A 23,584-nucleotide genomic window follows, 5' to 3' on the forward strand; every position below is an offset into this window, starting at 1 on the left:
TAGCCATTCTCTTCCACACATAACATTGCTGCCCTCAAGAACCCTCTGAGTAGAAGAGGCAGACATTGCTCAAACGTGATGTAGAGGGCAAACCTGATAAGTGTTACAATAGCAGTTTAAGTACAGTGATATGAGCATATAGGGAAGGGAAAGATTAATTTTAATTAGAAAGATGGACTAATTCTATCAACAATATAGAAGTTGGAGATCAGGACATATTTAGGAGGGGCAGATTATATAACTAAAACAGAGAAAACCGGTGGATGTAACAGGAGGTAAAGTAAGGAGGGTTGGGTCGGATCATTCGGATTCTTGAATAATATGCTAAGGAATTTGGACCTTTGATTAGGAGCTGTGAGCTGCCGCAAAAAGTTTTTAAGTAGTCAGTAGTTTTGTAAGGGAAGGGGTTGTGTCTTGTTCATTTTTATATCCCTTTTATAACTATATGCAGAGGTAATATAACGTTGTTGTCAAGAGCACAGACTTTGGAACCCACTGTTTAGGTTTGACTTCTGACTCTGCCACTTATTAGTTGTATGACTTTGGGCCAGTTACTTAATTTCTCTGAATCTCAGTTTATTTGTCAATTTGACTGAGATAATAAAAGTGTTATTGGGTTATTGTGAGAATTAAATGAATATAGTGTATAGTGCTTAGGACAATACCTAGACTCTTTAAGTGCTCTTTAAGAGTTAGTTGTTATCAGACTCATTGTAACCATTACCAGTGCCTGGCACATAGTAGGCTCTCAGTAATTTTTGAGTGTCCAGAGTTATGTTTTCAATTTATCCAGCAAGTGTTTATATACTGTCATATGCCAGGCAAGAGAATGCTGTTGAGAAGCTTATGGTCTAGTAGGGGAGATGTAAGTCATGTTATAAAACCATCAAAGGTAGGAAATGATGATGCTGTAACAGAGTAGTGTGGATGGAGTGCCTTGGTAATTTAGAAGCATGCCAGTTCAGAAATACTTCTTAGAGTGAGCCACATTTGTTTGGTAGGAAAGGAAGTATTTGAAATGGACTTTGAGGTATAATCTATGTGGAAATAAGGGGAGGGGCATTCTAGGCAGTAGAAACAGCTTGAGAAGAAAAAGGCAAGGTATGGAAAAGCATGGTTATGACACATAATGGGAAATGTTAAATCATTCTACAGGAAAGACAGACAAATTAAGTCTCTGGTCTAGGTCTAGTTTACCAGTAGTATCAGAGTTGGGAGTTTCCTGTTATAGTCTTACTAACTTCACAGTAGTGATCAGCCAGCTGTCTTTGGTCTAAACTGAGCCTTATTATTCAATATATGGTCCATGGACCAAGCAGCATTAGCATCACCTGGGTGCTTATTAGAAATTCAGATTCTTGGGTTCTCCCTGACCTATAGAATCAAAGCCTACAGTTTACAGCATTTCTAAGTGATCTATTTCCACATTAAAATTTAGGAAGCACTGATCTAAAAAACAAAAGCAATGTGAATATGTATATAAAATGAAATTAAAAATAACAAAGTTGAATAATCACTCACTTTCAAGCACATGCATTAAGTAGCACATGCATCCTTTAACACCCCACTTAGATCAATGGACAGATCATCCAGACAGAAAATCAATAAGGAAATACTCCCCTTAAATGACACATTAGACCAGATGGACTTAACTGATATTTATAGTGCATTCCATCTGTAAGCAACAGAATACACATTCTTCTCAAGTGTACATGGAACATTCTTCAGGATAGAGTGCATACTGGCCCACAAAGCAAGCCTTCGTAAATTTAAGAACACTGAAATCATATCAAGCATTTTTTCTGACCACAATGCTGTGAGATTAGAAATCAACTACAAGAAAAAAAACTAGAAAAACCACAAATACATGGAGGCTAAATAATATGTTACTTAACAACCAATGCATTACTGAAGAAATCAAAGAAGGCAAAAAATACTTAGAGACAAATGAAAATGCAACAATCCAGAACCTCTGGAAGGCAGCAAAAGGAGTTCTAAGAGGGAAGCTTATAGTGATACAAGCTTATCTAAGGAAACAAAAGCAATCTCAAATAAACAACCTAACTTTACACCTAAAGCAATTGGAGAAAGAAGAACAAACGAAACCCAAAGTTAGTAAAAGAAAAGAAATCATAAAGATTAAAGCAGAAATAAATGAAATAGAAATGAAAAAACAATAGAAAAGGTAAATTAAAAGCTGGTTCTTTGAAAAGATAAACAAAATGATAAACCTTTAGCCAAACTCATCAAAAAAAAAAAAAAAGGAGAGGGCCCAAATTAATAAAATCAGAAATGAAAAAGAACAGAAATAGAAAGTATCATAAGTGACTACTATGGGCAATTATATGCCAACAAAATGGACAACCTAGAAGAAATGGACAATTTATTAGAAAGGTACAATCTCTCGAGACTGAACCAGGAAGAAATAGAAAATATGAATAGACCAATCACCAGCACTAAAATTGAATCAGTAATTTTGAAACTCCCACAAATAAAAGTCTAGGACCAGATGGCTTCACAGGCGAATTCTAGCAAACACTTAAAGAAGAGTTAATGCCTATCCTTCTAAAGCTATTTCAAAAATTTTCAAAGGAAGGAACACTTCCAAACTCATTCTATGAGGCCATCATCACCCTGATACCAAAACCAGACAGAGATATCATGAAAAAAGAAAATTCCAGGCCAATATCACTTATGAATGAATAAAATGCAAAAATCCTCAACAAAATACTAGCAAATTGACTTCAATAATACATTAAAAGGATTGTATACCACATGATCAAGTGGGGTTTATCCCAGGGGTGCAATGATTTTTCAGTATCCACAAATCAATCAATGTGATACACGACATTAACAAGTTGAAGAATAAAAACCATATGATCATCTCAAAGACAGAAAATCATTTGATAAAATTCAACACTTATTTATGATGAAACTCTCCAGAAAGTGGGCATAAAGGGAGCATACCTCAACATAATAAAGGCCATATATGACAAACCCACAGCTAACATCATACTCAGTGGTGAAAAGCTGAAAGTATTTCCTCTAAGGTCAAGAACAAGACAAGGATGCCCACTCTCACCACTTTAATTCAACATAGTTTTGGAAGTCCTAGCCACAGCAATTAGAGAAGGAAAAAAAAAAAAAGAAATAAAAGGAATCCAAATTGGAAAAGAAGTAAAACTGTCACTGTTTGCAGATAACATGATACTATACATAGAAAATCCTAAAAAGGCGACCAGAAAACTGTTAGAGCTCATCAATGAATTTGGTAAAGTTGCAGGATACAAACTTAATATACAGAAATCAGTTGCATTTCTATATACTAACAACAGAATAGCAGAAAAAGAAATTAAGGAAACAATCCCACTTACCATTGCATCAAGAAGAATAAAATACCTAGGAATAAAGCTACCCAAGGAGGCAAAGGACCTGTACTCTGAAAACTATAAGACCCTAATGAAAGAAATTGAAGACAACACAAACGGATGGAAAGATATGCTGGATGGAAAGATATACCGTATTCTTGGATTAGAAGAATCACTGTTGTTAAAAAGGCCATACTACCCAAGGCAATATACAGATTCACTGCAATCCTTACCCAGTTACCAATGACAGAACTAGAACAAAAAAAGTTAAAATTTGTATGGAAACACAAAAGATCCTGAATAGCCAAAACAATCTTGAGAAAGTAAAACAGAGCTAGAGGAATCACACTCCCTGACTTCAGACTATACTACAAAGTTTCAGTAATCAAAAGAGTATGGTACTGGCACAAAAACAGACACACAGGTCAATGGAACAGGATAGACAATCCAGAAATGAACCCATTCACTTACGGTCAGTTAATCTACAACAAAGGAGGCAAGAATATACAATGGAGAGAAGACGGTCTCTTCAATAAGTGGTGCTGGAAAAACTGGACAGCTACATGTAAAAGAATGAAATTAGAACATTAACACTATATACAAAAATAAACTCAAAATGGATTAAATACCTAAATGTAGGCTGGATACTATGAAACTCCTAAAGGAAAACAGAGTCAGAATACTTTCTGACATAAATTGCAGCAATATTTTTTTATCCATCTCCTAGATTAATGGAAATAAAAGCAAAAATAAATAAATGGGACCTAATTATTTATTTATTTGTGTTTAGTGGAGGTACTGGGGATTGAACCCGAGACCTTGATGCATGCTAGGCACACACTCTGCCACTGAACTTCCTCCCTATCATGGCACCTAATTAAACTTAAAAGCTTTTGCATAGCAAAGGAAAGCAAAATGAAAAGACAGCCTACAGAATGGGAGAAAATATTTGCAAATGATACAACTGACAAGGGCTTAATTTCCAAAATATACAAACAGCTCACATAGCTTAATATCAAAAAAACAAACAACCCAATCAAAAAATGGGCGGAAGTCCTTAAATAGACATTTCTCCAAAGAAGACATCCAGATGGCCAACAGGCACATGAAAAGATGCTCAGCATCACTAATTGTTAGAGAAATGCAAATCAAAACTACAATGAGGCAATACCTCACACCAGTCAGAATGACCATCATTAAAAAGTCTACAAATAATAAATGCTGGAGAGGGTGTGGAGAAAAAGGAACCCTCCTACACTGTTGGTGGGAATGTAAATTGGTACAGCCACTATGGAGGACAGTATCAAGGTCCCTTAAAAAACTAAAAATAGATTTACCATATGATTCAACAATCCCACCCCTGGGCATATAGCTGGAGCAAACTAAATTCAAAAAGACACATGCACCCCAATGTTCACAGCAGCACTAATTACAATAGCCAAGACATGGAAGCAACCTGAATATCTATCAACAGATGAATGCATAAAGAAGGTGTGGTATGTATATACGAATATTACTTAGCCTTAAAAAAGAAGGAAATAATGCCATTTGCAGCAACATGGATGGACCTAGAGATTATCATATTAAGTAAAGTAAGTTAGACAGAGAAAGGCAAATATCATATGATACCACTCATATGTGGAACCAAAAAAAAAGCCACAAATTTTATTTATAAACCAGAAATAGACTCACAGACATAGAAAACAAACTGATTACCAAAGTGGAACGTAGAGGGAGGGATAAATTAAGTTTGGAATTAACAGATACATGCTACTATATATAAAACAGATAAACAATAAGGACCCACTGTATACCACAGGGAACTATATTCAATTTCTTATAAGCTACAGTGGAACATAATCTGAAAATATATGTATATATATGTATGTATATGTATAACTGAATCACTTTGCTGTACACCTGAAACTAACATTGTAAATGAACTACACTTCAATAAAAAGATCTAAAAATTAAAAAAAAAAATTCTTTCTTCCTGAGCTAAGTAATTCTAGCTAGTGTGATTTTGGGTGGTGGTAAGTGGAGAATAAGAATCATTCAGAATATAATTTTTTTTAGATTCTGTCTCATCCCCCAAAATATTTGAGGCTGGAGCCACGGTTTAGATTTTGACAAAAGTAGCAATAAAATTTTCAGTGAAAACTTACTGTTGATATTAAATGCTTTTGTAGGCACGTATCACTTCCCTGTTAAGGATGAGTAATACTTCCCTTTTAAAGTATATTCTTTTTATAGCAACTGGAATGATTAGTTCTGTTCAAGCTCTTCTTCCAATGTAGATCTAACAGCTTGTCTCAGCTTGCCAGCTCTGTGACACCATTTTGAATGTGGTGGTGGTGGTGGAAAGGAAATGAGGTTGAGAAGATCTGCCAGAAAAGTTTCACATAGAGGTAGAATTGTGCGATACCACTGTGATGTGGTGATGTGAGTAGGGGGTGGGGAGGACTGTCACATGAAGCCAGTGCCTGCCTGAAGGTGTCTCTGACATCTCTGTGGATGATGTAGTCATAGTGATGTTGGGCCTGGGGAGAAGGGAAGCAAGGGTATATATCACGCAGAAACCAAGTACTTTCAGCTTCTAGGAGACCCATAACTTTAAAATGTGCCATTGTTTTGCTAGTAGAATCCTATTGTCTAGCTTCTATATAAATATTTGATTAAATAAAATAAATACTGCTTGGCTTCCCAGCCATATACTTGCTTCTAAATGTTCTTTCTTATAAAGTGAGTTTCCATTGTGAAATTAATTTGGTGATTATTGGTTTTTCATTCAAGAAATGTTTGTTTAGCATCTTATGTGCAAAGCATTGTGTGTCAGGCATTACAGATAAAAAATAAATGAGATGAGATCTGTACTCTTAAAAACCTTTCTTACAGTCCAGTCTGGAGAAGCCTTTAGAAAGTTTAAAAAAAGAATTTGCAGGGGTAGGGAGGATATAGCTCTGTGGTAGAGTGGTAGAGTTCAATCCCCAGTACTTCCTTTAAAAACAACAAACAAACAAACAAAACAAATTCCCTCCCCCCTGAAAAAAAATTTTTTTAAAGAAAAGAATTTTCTAGTGCTTATTGTATTCCAGGAGCCCAAGTTATCTCATTTTATCTTCAGAATAACCATATAGGTTAGGTAATATTAATATTCCCATTTTACGTGTAAAGAAACTGAAATACATGAGAGGTCATCAGTTAAGTGTCAGAGCCAGGATTCATATTCAAGCAGTTTGACTCCAGACCCTGGATCACTTCACTTATGCTAATAAGCAGTCTTTCAAAGGAGGGTTCTAGTGGTCCTAGGGGGTGGGAGGAGAGAGAAAGGATTAATGTTAATTGAGGGCATCACTGAGGAGATCATTGTAGAGAAGAGGAAATGTTAGCTGATCCTGAAAGGATAGTTTTCAGTACATAAATGAAGTCTTCCAACTCAGGGAGGAGCTTGAACTTAATAGGTCATAAAAATCATTTATATTTTTCAACAAATCTTTACTGAGAGCTTGCTTGCTGTGTGCAAGATACTATACTAGGTACTAGAAAGGCAGAGATAAGTAAAACTCTGAATCTTCCAAAGTAAGGCAAGTTACAAGAGTGATGTGGGAAGAAGGTAGGTTATAAAGAGTGTAGGAATGAATGAAAGTTAAGGAAATGTAGATCGCACTAGTAACCTAGCCTCAAAGTTTGATAACAAATGAAAAGAATGAATTAGAATCATGTTTTAGGGAGAGGGGCAAGGGATGCATTTTTTTAAGATGGATAAATGTAAGTTTATTTGTAGGACAGAACCAGAGGAGAGGGAGAGATGGGTGAAGAATAAGGCTCATGAGAAAGTGTGAGCTTCCAAAGATTAGCTGGAACAGATCATGGAAAGTTTTAAATGCTGTGGTAAGGAATTTTTACATTATTCTATGAGGAGAAGGGAGCCATTGAAGGTTTATAAAGAAGGAAATGACATATTTTCTGTTTTGAAAAGGTAACCCTAATAGCCATCTAAGGGATGATATAATTTAGAATTGTTAATAATAATGGAATAAAAACCACTAACCTTTATTTGATCATGGGCTAGACATTGCTAAACACTATACCTGAAACATCCCATTTAATCTTAACAATCCTTTATTTATTTAGTGTTATTTTCAGGTCCATTTTTTTGGATAAGGAAATTGAGATTTATAAAGATTAAGTAACTTGCTTAAGTTTCCCTAGGTAGATATGGATAGATCTTTATGCTCTAGTGCAAGGGTCAGCAAATTTTTTCTGTAAAGGACTAATAGTAAATATTTTAGTCTTCACAAGTCATACAGGCTCTGTCACAACTATTCACCTCTGCTATTGTAGCACAAAAGAAGCTATAGACAATACCATGGCTGTGTTCCAATAAAACTTTATTTAAAAAAAAGTAGTAGGCTGCAGTTATTAACCCCTGCTAATGCCCACTGTAGTTTAGAAAGCTATAATGAAGGAAGAAATGTAGCTTACTGTATTTTACTTTACTTTTTTGTTATGGTGAGGATGAGAATAGAATTATCCTTCGGTAGGAATACCATTTAATCTCAGAGAAGCATCCTTTCTAGAAGAGACTCACTAGAAACAGCTATTTATGCATACAATTTAACCACATTCTGCAAAATACCCACTTAACTTTTTATTACAATTGCTTTCCAACCAAATCGCTCCTAGAATGAAAGCTCTGTGAAAGCAGGGACTTTGTTTTATTCATTCTCCTGTCCCTAATGCCTTACACATAGCGGCCACTCAATATAGTTGTTTAATAAATGAACGACATACTGATTCTCATAATTCCAGTGACTGGGGAGTTGTACAAACACTTAGAGAAGAGTGACACTTTTTTTTAAAAAATACCTCTACAACGGCAGCTCCCTCAGATCAACTGTTTTCTCATTTATCTTGCCCAGAATTCCTCTGCTCTAGTATAGCTTCCTCTCTTACCAAACTAGTTTCTGATATTAACTGAAACTCTCAGATGCTCTGTCTACATAGCTTATAGACGCTTTGCCATGCTGGCCAGAAACATCCAGCATTCCAGATTGTCTTTCAGCACCCTGTGTTACTTATGCTTATTATTCATTAAACTTACCTATCCCACATCCCTTCCCTCACTGTCTTCCATATTAGGTAGTGAATTTCATAGCAAAGAAACTGACAGATGAATGGGTTAAATGTCCCACTTTCACAAAGCAGGGAGTGGAGGTAGAGAGAACAGTTGGGGAATGGTAGGGAGAGTAGGCATACATAGACACCAGCTTCTGCCCAGCCACCTGTGACCAAATTAGATTCTTACCTGGCCCACTTCTAAGTTATAATTATGAAAATTGCTTATTTTTTAAAAAACTCTTACTGTATACTAGTAACTGTGCTGTGAACTTTATATTCATTATTTCATTCAGTCTTTCCAATGACCTTATGTTACGGATACTATTATCCTATTTTACTGAGAAGGAAACTAATGCTTGCCCAGTAAAGAGTGGAGGTGGTATTTGAACCCACAATCTCTAACTTCAGAGCTCTTTAAAAATTTTTTTATTTAACGTAATTTTTTATTGAAGTGTAGTTGATTTACAATGTTGTGTTAGTTTCTGGTATACAGCATAGTGATTCAGTTATACATACATATATATTCTTTTTCATTATAGATTATTACAAGATATTGAATGTAGTTCCCTGTGCTATACAGGACTTTGTTGTTTATCTATTTTTATATATAGTAATATGTATCTGCTAATTCAAGCCTAATTTGTCCCTCCCCCCTCCTTTCCCCTTTGGCAACTATAAATTTCTTTTCTATGTCTGTGAGTCTCTGTTTTGTAAATAAATTCATTTGTATCATTTTTTAAAACTGCACATGTAAGTGATATCATACGATGTTTGTCTTTTTCTCTCTGATTTACTTCCCTTATTATGATAATCTCTAGGTCAGCCATGTTGCAGAGCTCTTTTAACTACTCTGTTTTGCTTCCTGTTTATTCCTAAGCCCAAAGTAAGTTTCAGCTAGTCACTGGAGCCTGCATCCTATTTTCAGTATTACCTAGATATTCCCTTGGGTTCTTTCTTTTCTGCAGTCCCCACCATGTCTCTGGATGTACTTAGAGAAAACCTGTAGTCCAGAAATCACTTCTTGGAGAAACTCTGAAATTTTCACATTAGTAATTTTGATTGAAGCAGTATGTCTTTAAAGCTCGGCTGTGACACTGCAGCTAACCTCACTCAGTTGCTTTTCGTTCAACAATTATTTACTGAGTGAGCATATTCTTTTCGAGGCACTGTTAGGTGCTGTGAGCACAGGGAAGACTGTGACCCAGACTCTGCCTTCATAGAAATTTATGGTCCTTTCCAGCTCTGTCACTGCTCTGCCTTCATTCTCACTTGTAGTCAGTCTCTTCCTTTTCCCTTGCCCTTCTAAACTAGAATTACTTGAAGCTTGTGGGTATTGTTTTTTTTGGGGGGGTGTAATTAGGCTTATTTATTTATTTGTTTAAAATGGAAGTACTGGTGATTGAACCCAGGACCTTGTGCATGCTAAGTGCGTACTCTACCATTGAGCTATACCCTCCTCCCCCTGGTATTGTTCATGAAGTTTCCTTCTTGACACCCCAAGCCCTGAGTGCCACTGGCTTTATGTCATTTATCTTCTCTCACTTTGTGGTCATTGTCAGTCATAACAATTTATTTTATTTTAAAAAATTTTATATATATAAATATAGCCTGTTGGTTGAAAAAACTTCAACTTTAAGTGTGAAAAAATAAAACCTTCAAAAAAAAAGCGTCCTAAAAAATAAAAACCACCCTTTACCCTCTCAGTACCATTTATTACTAATACTTCTAGACATTTTCTATTAATATACACAATTTTTTTTACACAAATGGGATTTTATAGCTTGATGTTTTCATTTAACAGTATAGTTTAGGTATCTTCCCATATCAGTACATAAAGATTCTTTTTAATAGCTATATAGTATTCCAACCTATGGATCATACAATATTTAACCAGTCTTTTATTGGTAGGTATTTAGATTCACATACACTGGTGAAATAGATGTCTATTTACATGAAGTTGCTCACCCAAACTGAGTATATTTGTAAGATAAATTCCTAGAAGTGTAATTATTGAAGCAATTAAATTTTTTGCTAGATATTGATTAATTAATTATCCTTTGAAAATGTTGTGCCAAGAACTCAGCAGTGTTTCCTGTTCCTAATTTCCTTACCTTTTGGACAACATTTGGCATTATCATTCTTAACATTTGTTTACTGATAGATTTAAAAAGTAAGATCTCCTTGTTTTAGTATACACTTCCCTATTTATGAGGGAATTAGAGCACATTTTGATATTATTAGCCCTTTTACTTATTTTTCTGTGAATTCTATTCATACCTTTTGCTTATTTTCTTATTCAGTTCTTTTTTAAATTACATATTTAGAATAGTTCTTTTTTTGTTAGGGAAGTTAGCCGTTTGTCATCCAGCAAATGTGGGTGCTCCCAACCTCAGTTTGTTGTTTGTAAATTACAGACCTTCAGATTGGATGGTCCAGCCCACGTACTTTCTAGATGAGGAAACTGAGTCCCATAGGATTAATGACCTTTTTGTGAGCATGTAGTCAGATAATGGCAGAGCTAAATCCAGCATTAAGTTTCTTTGCTTCCAGTTTGGTGCTTGTTCCATTATACCCTGCTGTTTGCTTATCAGGCTTGCCCCTCTCCCTCTTCCACCATTGCTTTTTACCACAAAGTCTTGCCACAACCAAATGTTTCATGATAAACTTAGAAATTTACAAAAGTGGTATCAAAGTTTGAGAGGCTATAGTGTCATACAGGAACCCAGTAGACTTCACAAGTATTGGATTATTTCTAATGCACGGGCAACTACACTAGTTATGTTTGTGTCCTTTTCACTTGTTTAAAAAAAACTTTTTTTTGTTTGTTTTGTAGGTTCATGGGTGTATGTGTACATCAAGGACAATTGCATGCACTTACAGAGGTGAGACTTCAATAAGTGTGTTGAAGTAACTTCTTTGCCTTAGTTTTAGGATTTATGTAATTCTTCCTCACATATGTACGCAAATTATGTGTGCACGTATGTTTATGTAAAAATGGCACTGTTAACAATACTTTCTTCTGTAGCCTGGAGACGAAGGCCATATCTCTTAATAGTCTTGGATTCCCTAATAACACTTGGTGAGTACTTTGGGAATGAGTTCTCAAATATTATATTGGTTCTTGCTGCTTGGATGACCCCCTGCTAAGCTAAAGGATGGCATCACTTGACTGCAGACTTTATCATGGCAACAAATTCCCAGACTACCCAGAAGTGTGTGTGGTATCCTGATCTAAAATTCCACTGTTGCTGCTCCAGTTTCCTGATTGGAGGAATCTATCCTTGGAGTCGGTTTATATCTCTTCTCATTTCATTTTTAGCCTCTTCTAGGTGGGTAAATATGTGTTAGTCATTACTCAGCCTCTGAGGACCAGATAATCCTCTCTAGAACTAAGGCTTCCCAAATTCAGGTACTGGGTTACCAGCTTCAGAATTTGCTTGGGTGCTTCTTAGAAACAGATCCCTGGAGTATTCTAGGTCTAGTAGTTCTTTGTAGGGCACGTATATATTCTTAAAAGCTCCTCAGATTATTCTAATGAGCATCTAGATTTGAGAATCTATGCTCTAGAATGTTTTCACTTTTCTCCTTGAGAAGTAAGTACCAAAATACAAAGTGAACAAATTTAGGAAGGAAAATTGTTCAACAGAATTTGCAAGAGCATTGGTTTCCTGTTGGCTTGGTAGCTGGTATTAGTCCTTAATATCTTATCAAGGAGGGACCTGTGTGCCTTTTTTCTCAATTACTGAGGGTAACAGAATGTGGAATGTATGTAGCTATGTCGTGCTTCTTACATGGAAAGCCAAAGAAAGTGGGTTAGTGAGGTGGTTAAGAGCATGGGTTCTGAAGTATTGATTGCCTAGGTTTGAATCTTTCTATCAACAATGTTTTCATTTGTAAAACGGGAATAATAATAATAGCAACAATAACAACCACAACCACAACCACAACAACAGTACCTATCCTGGGAAGTCTATATAGAGAAGAGGACTATAGCTAAGCCCTAAAGTATTTCAGTTTTAAAAGTCTGGGGGAGGGGAGAGTGTAGCTTAAGTAGTGGAGCGTGTTCTTAGCATGCATGAGGTCCTGGGTTCAATCCCCAGTATCGCCTCTAAAAAATAAATAAACCTGATTATCTCCCCCAACCCTGCCAAAATAAAGTAATTAAATAATATGATGATAAATAAATAAAACATTTTTTCAAAACCTTAAAAAAAAAATGGGAGTCTTGGGGGAAGGGCAGGTTGAAAAGGAATGGCTAGTGAGATAGGAAGAAAACCAGAAGTGTGTTGGCCTGGAATAGAAAGGAAGGGGTTTCAAGGCGGAAGGAATAATTATGTAATTGTGGCAAATGCTGTTGATAAGATGATGACTTTAGAATGGTATTGTGAGGATAAAATGTAAAATGCTTGTTTAACACAGTGCGTGGCATATAGTAATTGCTTAATACATTTTAATTGTTATAGCTTTTATTAACAGTGATTAGTCCCTCCTGAACTCCTTGAATTGTCAATATTTTTCATTTGGTAGTTAGTTCTGTACTGCTGTTATTGTCATTAAATTTTTAAAAAACTTTTACAAAGTATAACATAGCAGAGAAGCACAGATATGAAAAGTGTACATACATCTCACTAGGTTTTCACAAATGAACACACCCGTAACCAGCATCCTGGATCAAGAAACATTTTCTGTGTATTTCTTTTCTTAGAACTGAGTCTATAAATTCTTCAAAGACAAAACTGTCTCCTCGCCAGCCTTCTATCCACCAGAGCTCTGACACTAATAAACCAATAAGCGCTTGTAAAAGTATTTGTTGCATTCCCTGTTTATCTCATTGTTTTCTGAAATGCAAGTTCATTGGAAGGGCTTGTGTGTCGGTTTTGCTGACAAAGAAGAACATACTTGAAAAAAAAAAAAAGAAGAACATACTTGAAAATCTGTAACCATGTCTCAAATTTAGAAGTGGGTTAAAAAAAAATTTAGAAGTGGGTGTAGTAGAAATGGCAGAAATGAATGATCGTAATGCAGCATTCTGTTGGCCATGTTGCACTTAAATAACATTTTCTGTTGCTTATTTGTTTATAGCCATATACAACATATAGTAAGGGCTTTGTGAGTATATTTCCAGTCTCATTAATGAGATATTGATATAGCTTATGATTAATAATCTTTACTATGATGTTAATAGGCTGATGGTTGAGAGGCCCAAATATCTAAATGTTCTTGCTTGTTTTCAGAAGGGGATCAGCAAAGGCCATCATGGCATAGATGTCTGGAGACTGCCTTATAATTTCACTTGACAGCACAGCTATTAGTTTCACTAAAGATCATAAAAATAAATTACTAATAACATCAAGCACACTGCTTGAAATTTGGGTGATTTTTAGTAAATATTTCTTGATTGGTGGAATGCCTGCCCTCCACAGTAGTTCTTACTTACCTTTAAATAGTTTGTCAGTAATTGCAATAGTCAATCATAGCTCTTATTTATACCTGTAAATTATTGATATTATCAGGAATAATTTTTCTCCTATGCAGTAGTGGTCTAGACTTTTCTGGGCTTCAACCATTTCCACAAGTCTTCATTGTAATTGTAGACATTAATTGAAGTTGGAACAGTCAATTACTTAGGTGTGGTTTTTCTTTTATTGAAGTATAGTTGATTTGCAATGTTGTGTTAGTTTCTGGTGTACAGCATAGTGATTCAGTTATATACATTCTTTTTCATTTTAGATTATTGCAACTTACTGAACATAGTTCACTGTGCTGTACAACAGGACCTTGTTGTTTAGACGTGTTTTTTTTTTAAACTACCTGTGGTAAGGACAGACTTCTAAGTTTTTAAGCAAATGAGTATTTGTTAAAGAGAAAGCAGTTTGATAAAAGATCAGGCAGAATCTTTCAAGTTTAATGAGTTGAATTAAGAATCCATATTGTGTTGAACAGGAATGCTCCATAAGTATGTCTCTATTTTTTCATTAAGATGTCTTTGACTCAGAAAACCTGACCTTGTCTTTCATTTAGTCATGAGTATCAGGGAAGTGGAAGTCTTTGGTTTTTAAAGACAGAAAATATAACCCTATGGTCAGTTGGGTTATTGCTATGTGTTATCCAACCACAAAACCGTACAACAGTAAACATTTCTCATACCTCTGCTGGTTCAGCTAAGCTGAGCTAGGCCCAACTGGGCAGTTCTGCTGATCTCACTTGTGCTCACTCATGCATTTGCAGGTCAGCTGGTAGTCTGCTATAGGCTGGGCTTTGCTGGGGCACTTTGCTCCAGCTGTTTCTCATCCTTTTCTGGGACCAGTGGGCTAACCTAGGCATGTCCTTTCTAAGATGATACCAGACTAGCGAAAGTATGCCAGCGCATTTGTGTAAGTGCTTTTCATGATTCTGCCTATGTTCAAGTTTGTGTGGCCAACATCCCATTGGACAAAGCAAGTCACATGCCTGATTCCATACTGGAAGCATACTGCAAAGTTACATGTCAAAGGGCATTGATTCAGTAAGGGGTGAAGAATTGGAACCTTCATTGCAATTTCCCAAACCATATAATTATACCAATCAGCACATCATAGTTATTTGTCTTTTTTCCTCTACTTGAGGGTAGAGACTTTCTCTCATTTTACAAATTATAACTACCAGGTATCAAACACCCACTGTGGGCTAAGTGCTATGCTTGGTGCTTTATATGTTACAATTCCCACAATTCTGTAGTCCTATTTCCTCCATTTTATAAATGAGAAAACTAAGGCCTGGAGAAATTAAGTGACTTCCCCAAAGTAGGCTTTGGATCCACGTTCATCTGACATCAAAGCTATACTCTTTTTTTTTCTTTTCTTTTCTTTGTTTTTAATTATTTTTAGAGGGGGACGTAATTAGGTTTGTTTATTTATTTTTTAATGGAGGTGCTGGGGCTTGAACCAAGGACCTCAAGCATGCTAAACTCATGCTGAGCTGTACCCTCCCCGAAAAGCTATACTCTTTCAATTACAACATGCTGTCCTGATTCGGTTATGCATACCCCATAGTGCTGAGTGCAGGTTCTTGTATGTGTAGCATGTGTAGCATTTGTAGAATTTGTTTCTAACTTTATATATTTTGGGTTATTTACAAAAGCTGTTTTCTGGTTATTGGATATATTAGAGGGGATTTGGATGCAAGTAACAGAAAATAGTTAAATGGCCTTAAGCAACAAAAGGACTCATATAAACTGGAAATCCAGCTGTTTATTAGGTTAGGGGTTGGTTTGAATAGGTGTTATCCAGAGAGCCCATCTCTTTCCATCTCTTTGTTCTGTGTTTACATTGTCAACTTCATCCCAAGGTTGACTGTCATTCATAATCAAAAAATGGCTGCCACCAAGTTACATGCTATATGTTTTCTCTTCCCTATCCAAGACAGAGGAGACTGGGGTGGGGTGGGGCAGGTGGTATCAAAGAAAGAGAGAAGAGAGATGTGCTTCCAGACAGAGTATGTGTCATCTCATATGCTTTTTTTAAAAAGTTTGTTGAGAAGGGCACAAAGAGGGAAATGTCCTCATAATCAAACAGTTTGGGGAACCGCTTTGTGCAGAACCTCTTAGTGCCTAGAAGACTGGGAATTTGGTGAATGAGTAGGATATAAGATTGTGGAGCAGGGGCCTCAAGTGACAGTACTCTCTGATCAAAAGAGTCAACAAAAGAATGGCTTGGTGGGTAGGACATTTGGGGTCTTTCTTGCCTTTTGTGCCATGGAGAAACTATTCTTTTCCCCACTGTGGCAGCGAGAACCACTTAGCTATAAACAGAGCAGTTGCTTGGCTTCTTTACAGCAGAGTCACCTCAGTCAGGCAGATATCTGGTACTGAAAGAAATGTTCTTCGCTCATGAGGGAATGGTCGGCCCTGCAGGTGGCTGAAGAGAATTTTAAAATTTACGTAGCCCTCACCCTCTTCTGACCATTTCCACTCCCCCACCCCAACTCTATGACTTCTTTATTAAAGAATAATTACTTTGGAAATTCCTTGTTTGTGTGGGTTGATATGTGTTGTTTCTGAGTCGGTTTTTGTCAGACTTTTAAGAAGCCTTATATAACCAGAGAGCTTACAATGAAAGGAAACTCTGTGGGTTCAGTGACCAAACTCATGCATTATTTATAAAAATGAGCAGCCAGACCCCGATTCCAATTTCTTGGTGTGCTGTGATAGTGCCATTAGTTTTGCCTGCTGCTGCTTTTCTTGTATTTGTGCGTGTGTGTGTGTGTGTTTGTGTGACCCGGTACAGAGTGTTCTCCTGGCCTTATTTGCCTTGAGCCAGATGCAAAGTTGTCTGGTGCCTGCCTTGGGTTAACTTTGGCAGTGTAGCCACATCCTGTCTTTCAAGCATGTGGCTGCTTTTCCTGTCCCTAGTCCTCCTTTGTTTCAATTTGATATGCCACTCCATAAATAATCTTCATTAAGCATACTTTGATAATGTGATGCTTCTGTTTAAAAACTTCTGTTTAAGATTATAGACTCTCTCTAATTAGATTTCAGAATATGAATTGCTCCCTTTAGTTAGGTAGGTCTGTTTGCTGTCTTCTATACATACTGGCCTTGGTGTGCCTTCCAGGACCTGGAATGCCCTTCTCTCTCTTCTCCTTCCCACTTTCTAAGTCACCTCAAATTCCAGGTTCTCTAGTGTAGCTCAATCTCTTAAATAGGGCCTATAGTAATACTCTGTGTGGCTGGGCCCATAGTGTATGTAAGAAAGCTGAATTAACTCCAGTGGAAAGAGCCAGAAGTCAAAAATGGTGTGTAATGTTACGTCTCAAGTCCTGTCACAATTAGAAGCTTGTTTATTTCACTCATACTTATAGAAGTAGCTAAAAACATTCCTGTTAATACATGTTGACACCTTTACTTTTGAAAAAGGTAGCTTTTATTTAATTTTTTGGTTTGGTCATTTAGTAATAAAAAATCTCTAAATAAATTGTGGTATATATTTTCTGCCCTTATTTTTAGTAACTTATGACATTTGAGAAACAAGAATTTGAAGTTGGAAGTCTACCCCACAAATAATAGAAGAGTTCATTCAGTTTACTTTATTCTTAAAACAGTTTCCCCCTGACTTGCTAGCTTGCCTCTAGCTCATTTGTTCATTCAAAAAGATATTTACTGGGCTCCCATTATGTGTCCAGCACTATTCTAGGTACTGGGAATATAATATGAACAAACAATAATCTCTGCCCTCATGGAATTTACATTGTTATCAGACAGAGAAGTTAGACTAAACAAGAAAACAAATTGTAATAGACATGTTGTCAAGTGCTGTGGGATTTGCAATTTTGAATATGTGGACAGTGAAAGTATCACCGAAGAGGCAAAAATTAAGGAGGTAATAGAACTAGCTGTGTGAATATATGGGGAAAGAGTGTTCTAGGTAGTGGGAAGGGCAAGTGCAAAGACATGGAGGCAGAAATGCCTGGGCCTGGTGTGGTTGAAGAATTCCAAAGAGGGTGATGTGGCTGCAGCAGAGAGAATAAAAAGAATAGAAGTAGATGGAGGTCAGAGAGGAAACATGGGCCAGGTCACATAGTGTCTTATAGACCATTGTAAGAGCTTCAGCTTTTACTCGGGATGAATTGAGAAGTCTTTGGAGGTTTTTGAGTAGAGTTATGACATGATGTGACTTATCTTTTAACAGGATCACCCTGACTACTGTGTGGTGAATAGACTGAAAAGGAGGCAAGGGTGAAAGCAGGAAGACTAGTTAAGAGACTGTTGCAACAGAGTCTGTGCAATAAATAGAGGCTATGCAAAAATGGGGAGAGAGGATGGTAACTTGGACCGGAGTGGTAGCGGTGGACCTAGTGATTCTGGATCAATTTTTAAAGTAGAGAAAACAAGCGCTCCTGATGGATTGGGCAAGGGGTATGAGAAGGTGAAAGAAGTCAAAGATAACTGAGGTTTTTGGCCTGAACATCTGAAGGATAGAATTGCTGTTGATGGAGATGAGGAAGGCTACAGGAGGTACAAGATGGGAGATGATCAAGAGGTCAGTTTTGAACAGGTTGAATTTGAGATATTTATTGAACATCCAAGTGGAAATAACTTCACAGAGCATTGGGATTCCAAGGAGTACTCTGAATGATGCCTTCCTTGTGCAAATTCTGTTTATTAACCTTTTCACTAGAAAATATTTTATTGATTTGGAAGGAGGCATTTTTTCAACTGCTGTATTACTTCCCAAATAACAATAATGAAAAACATTAATTAAATCATATTTATTTCAATGTGCCAGAGTCTGCTAAGCTTCTCTCTCTCTCTCTCTGTATATATATAATGTGAATTTATACACATATATATACACACATATTTATACTTTAAAATAAATTAGCATACGACCCCATGAAAGAGGTGATATTTTTCCCATTTTACAGATGAGGAATCTGAGGCTCAGAAAGAAATTAATTTATCTAAGATCTCTTAGCTAAATAGTAGAGCTGGGGTTGAGTCAAGTTCTACCTGACTATAATCCTATTTACTAGACTTTAAGCTCCTTAGTGCTGACTGTTTTGTTCCCTGCTGAATCTTCAGTAACTGGCACATAAAAGCATGCAATTAATATTAGTTGGGTGAATGGATAAATGGATGAATGAAAACTCCTTTCTAGCACTTGAGCTTCCAGCGGTTAAAAGGTTGCCACAAAGGCATTGCCTCTTTCAAGGTCATTTGATGAATCTTTTCACAATGTTGTTAGTGATGCAACAGCAGAAGGATTTAGAAAATGCTTTAGGAGATTTCTAGCTAATCTTTCTCCTAATCCTCTCCATGACTGTGAAACTAGTGTGGCATTTGAATTCATAGAGCTCTTTGTGAGTTTAGGTTAAACCTGTTTCTACCAGAAGTTTTGACAAGTGTGTTTTTCTTAACTTGGTAAGTGGTATCATTCATAGGAATTGGATCTGTGTTAGCTCTTGAGAGCTGTTCCTTTGGATCCTGTAGCAGGTAGGACAATGGAGGGAGGGTGGTCTCCCAATATACTTCTTACGCATTCCTATTACTGAAGGGCATTTCAGCATTCCTACATCTCGTACCTAATCACTATCTGTACTTTTTGTGTTTACTGCTCTTTATGTTCTTCTTGTTATCATGGTCACCATTGCGTGCTTAGATAGTAAACTCTTAGATCAGTAATTTCCAAAGTGGATCATAAGCATTTCTTTCCTCAACATACTCATTTTAGCACATTTCACCTTCACATAGTAATTGCTTGTGCCTGTTTTCTACTCAGCAATTTTTAAGCAGACACTTTGTGTCAAGGACCAGTTTAAGTGAACTTCAAAAAGAAGAAGCTGTTCTGTGAAGGTGGCAGAACAATTGTCTAAAGCCTTCCGTAGTACTTGGCACAAGTGGCTGGTTAATAAATGTTTGTTAAAGTAACTAATAACTTGTAAAAGTATTAGAATAGTACTTAGCTTTTCTTTTCCTTCATTCCTGACCTCTCCCATTTTCTACATTTTATCAATCACCATGTCCTGACCATTTTCCCTCCTTATTATCTTGAATCCATTCGTCTTACTCCACTTCTTTCTGCCATCATCATCTCTCCCTTTTATATGTGTGTGTGTATGTATTTGAAGTATAGTCAGTTACAATATGTGCCATCATCATATGGTGCCACAACCGTCTAAATTAGTCTCCCTATCAGTCTTGTTCCTCACCTTAAATCCATATTGTCCATATTGCCAGCCAGAGTGGTCCTTTTAAAATACAGATCTATTTTTTAACAATTTTAGCATTTTTAAGTGTACAGTTCAATAGTTAGTATTAAATATGCTTACATTGTGGTGCAACAGATCTCTAGCTCTTTTTCATCTTGCACAACTGAAACTTTATACCTATGAAACAATTCCTCATTTCCCCCTCCAGTCCCTGGTAACCACTATTCTATTTTCCTTTTCTATGATTTTGACTACTCTAAGTACCTCAGAAAAGTGGAATCACATAATATTTGTCTTTTTGTGACTGGCTTATTTCACTTAGCATAATGCCCTAAAGGTTCATCTGTGTTGTAACATGTGATAGGATTTCCTTCTTTTTAAAGCCTGACTAATATTCCATTGTAAATATATATATATGTATATATATATATATATACAGTACTTTACTTATCCATTCATTTGTTGATGGACATTTGGGTTGCTTCTGCCTCTTGACTATGAATAATGCTGCTTTGAACATGGATGTGCATATATCTCTTTGAGACCTTGTTTCCAATTCTTTTGGATATATACCCAGAAGTGGAATTGATGGGTGATATGGCAGTTCTATTTTGGGGGAACCACCATATTGCTTTCCATAATTATTGTACCATTTTACAATCTCACCAATGGTGCACAAGGTTTCTAATTTCTCTACATCCTTGTCAACACTTGCTATTTTCTGTTTTTTTGTTTTTATTTTGTTTTTATTTTTTAATAGTAGCCATCCTAATGGATGTGTGGTGATATCTCATTGGTTTTGGTTTGAATTTCTCATTTGTTGCAGAGACTGTCCTTTCCCCATTGATACATGAGGTTTATTTCTGGGCTTCCTATTCTATTCCATATGCACCACAGTGTTTAATACAAATCTAAGTTTGTTTTTCCTTGTATAAACCCTTCTATGGCTCCTCACTGCCTTCAGGATAAAATCAAAACATCTGATCCTGGTACTGATTATCTCTGTGGCCTTACTGCTCATTCTTCTTTGACCTGTTGGTTCTCTCATTTTTACACTACAGCTGTACTGAACCTCTTTCAGTTACACAAATGAGATGTGACCCTTTCCACCTCTGGGGCTCTGCACTGGCTTTTCCCTCTGCCTAGAATACAACCTTTCCATCTCCCATTGGTGTAGCGAACTCCTACTTAACCTTCAGGACTCAGCTTAGATATTAGTTTCTCTGGGGAGCCTTTTCTAATCTCCCAAGATTAGTTAGATACTTCTATATGCTCTCATAATACAATAATATATATCCTTGACTTTAATTCGCTGTTTGCTCATGTACTTAGGTTATAAATTCCTTGAGGGCAGGGCCTAGTTTGTTTGCATTGACATCCATCAGTTCCTTGCACAGTGCTTCACAATGATAGCTGCTTATCATATTTGTTGATTAAATGAATAAATAAATTATGAGTGGCATTTTCTGGCTCAAAAGCTACTCAGTGATTTCCTCATTGATTACAGGTAGTTTTATAACCTTAGTCGCTTTCCAGAACTGCTTAGGATTTTTTTAGAAAGTGCAGATGCCAAAATCTCACACAAGGCCTATTAAATGAAGTCTTGAGTGAGGCCCAGGTGTCCGTATTTAAAAATAAATCAATAAAGCACCATAGGTTATTTTGATGCACACCTAGGATTAAAACTTGGAACTCAGAATAAACTCTTAGCCTGGTTTCCTGGCCGTCTATGCTCTAGCATCATCTTGCCTTTTTCCTGCTAGGTCTTCTCTTTAACAAGTACTCTATAAGTCAGGCAAACTGGTTTTTTTGTTTTTGTTTACTAAACACAGTATGTTTTCCTGCCTCCTTATTCATATTTTTTCTTCAGTACAGAATATGCTCTTTCCCCTTATTCTATAGAAATCTTCCCTCCCTTCAAGACTTGGCTCAAAGTCCACTTATTTCCCCATAAAACCTTTTCTGATTCTTTCTCTGCCACTGCTGCCCCTCCCTACCCCTCCCTTATGTGGTCAAAATGTTTCCGTTCATTATCTTGTTATATAATTTTTTGGTACTTATTACACATTCTGCCCATGGATTAAAGTTATTTTTGTTTTAGTTTCTCTGCACAAGGGTAAGCTTCTAGAGTAGAAGGAACCCAGGCTTCATGGTCATAAGACAGGTGCAGATCCACGCACCACCATTATTAGTTGTATAACCGTACACAAGTTATTTAAATTCTCTGGGCTTGATTTCCTCATTTATAAGAAAAGAATGACAAGAATATTTCAAGATCTTGCAAGGTTCAAATGAGGTAACTGTGAAAGTGGTTTGTAAAACCAATTAGTTGCTGGTTATTATATATGATAGCAGGGGTAGTATCTTACTCATCTGTGTACTCCTAATCTCCCCAGCAGTACCTTGTGTTTAGAAGACACTTTACAGATACTGTCTGAATGATTGAGTAGCGGGGGAAAGGAAGCAAACATCTTGCATTATCTAAAAAGTAAAGGCATTGTAAAGTTTCTCATGCATTTTAGTACCTGTATGATGGCTGGAACTCTTGCCTCATAAATGGAATAATTTCTGACTGGCCTCTTGCACTGTTCAGTCGTAAGACCTTTTGCATAGTCATCCTTTCTTCTGTAACTACTTTGCTCAACAGTTTATTTTCTGTCCAGTTTAGCTGGTTAGTCAAACCAGAAGTGTTCCTTTCTGGTATACCCAAAAGAAACAGAACTGAGCACTGGGCTTACAAATGAAACAACAGACATATTACCTGATAAGTCTTTAAGTCAACTAAGGGGTTGGGATGAGAAAATATTTTACTTATTTTAATCAATAATTTATTGTACTTGGCAGTATCACGGATACTTTTTTAAAAAATAACTTTTTCCCCTATTATCATACATATGCATTAAAGAAATAGCTAATATCTCTGGAATGTGAAGTGTTTTGCATGCATTTTCTTTTTTCATCTTATGATCTTCTGGGATATAGCCATTATTATTGCTATTTTATATAAAAAGAAACTGAAAATTAGATTAAATAATACCTGATAAGCTCTTCTCCCACTTTTACCCACTGAATTTTCAAGTCTTTGTTTAAATTTTTGCTTTACTATAGTGGCTTTTCTTAATGACCTCCTCATCATCTAGATTGTTACTTGGATTATTATTCTCTTTGATAGTACTCTTAACTTTTTCATTGTAACACACTCCATAACATATAATTCTTCATGTATTTGAATGTTTGTTTATTATCTCTCACCCATATGTCAGTTCCAATGGAACTGCTACCATGTTCTGTTTACCACTAGCAACAAATAGGTAGCAGGTGATTGAAGAGATTGGGGTTGGGTGGAGGAAGGAGCAGGTTTCTTCAGGCACTGCCTTCACATTAATCTTGGGAAGCTAAAGACCACATTC

The 23,584-nt window shown here is 36.4% G+C and overlaps 1 protein-coding gene across 3 annotated transcripts in view; it reads left to right on the forward strand.

The window, feature by feature from the left end:
• The window catches only part of TESK2 (testis associated actin remodelling kinase 2), a 105,396-nt gene that overhangs the window by 58,408 nt on the left and 23,404 nt on the right, over window positions 1-23,584 (forward strand). For all 3 annotated transcript variants that reach the window (XM_072974541.1, XM_006200414.3, XM_031684189.2), the window contains one exon: window positions 11,323-11,371. In XM_072974541.1, the coding sequence (XP_072830642.1) occupies window positions 11,323-11,371 (49 nt within the window). The remainder of the gene's footprint in view (window positions 1-11,322; window positions 11,372-23,584) is intronic.

This window comes from Vicugna pacos, chromosome 13 (genome assembly GCF_048564905.1).
Source record: "Vicugna pacos chromosome 13, VicPac4, whole genome shotgun sequence".
Classification (NCBI taxonomy): domain Eukaryota; kingdom Metazoa; phylum Chordata; class Mammalia; order Artiodactyla; family Camelidae; genus Vicugna; species Vicugna pacos.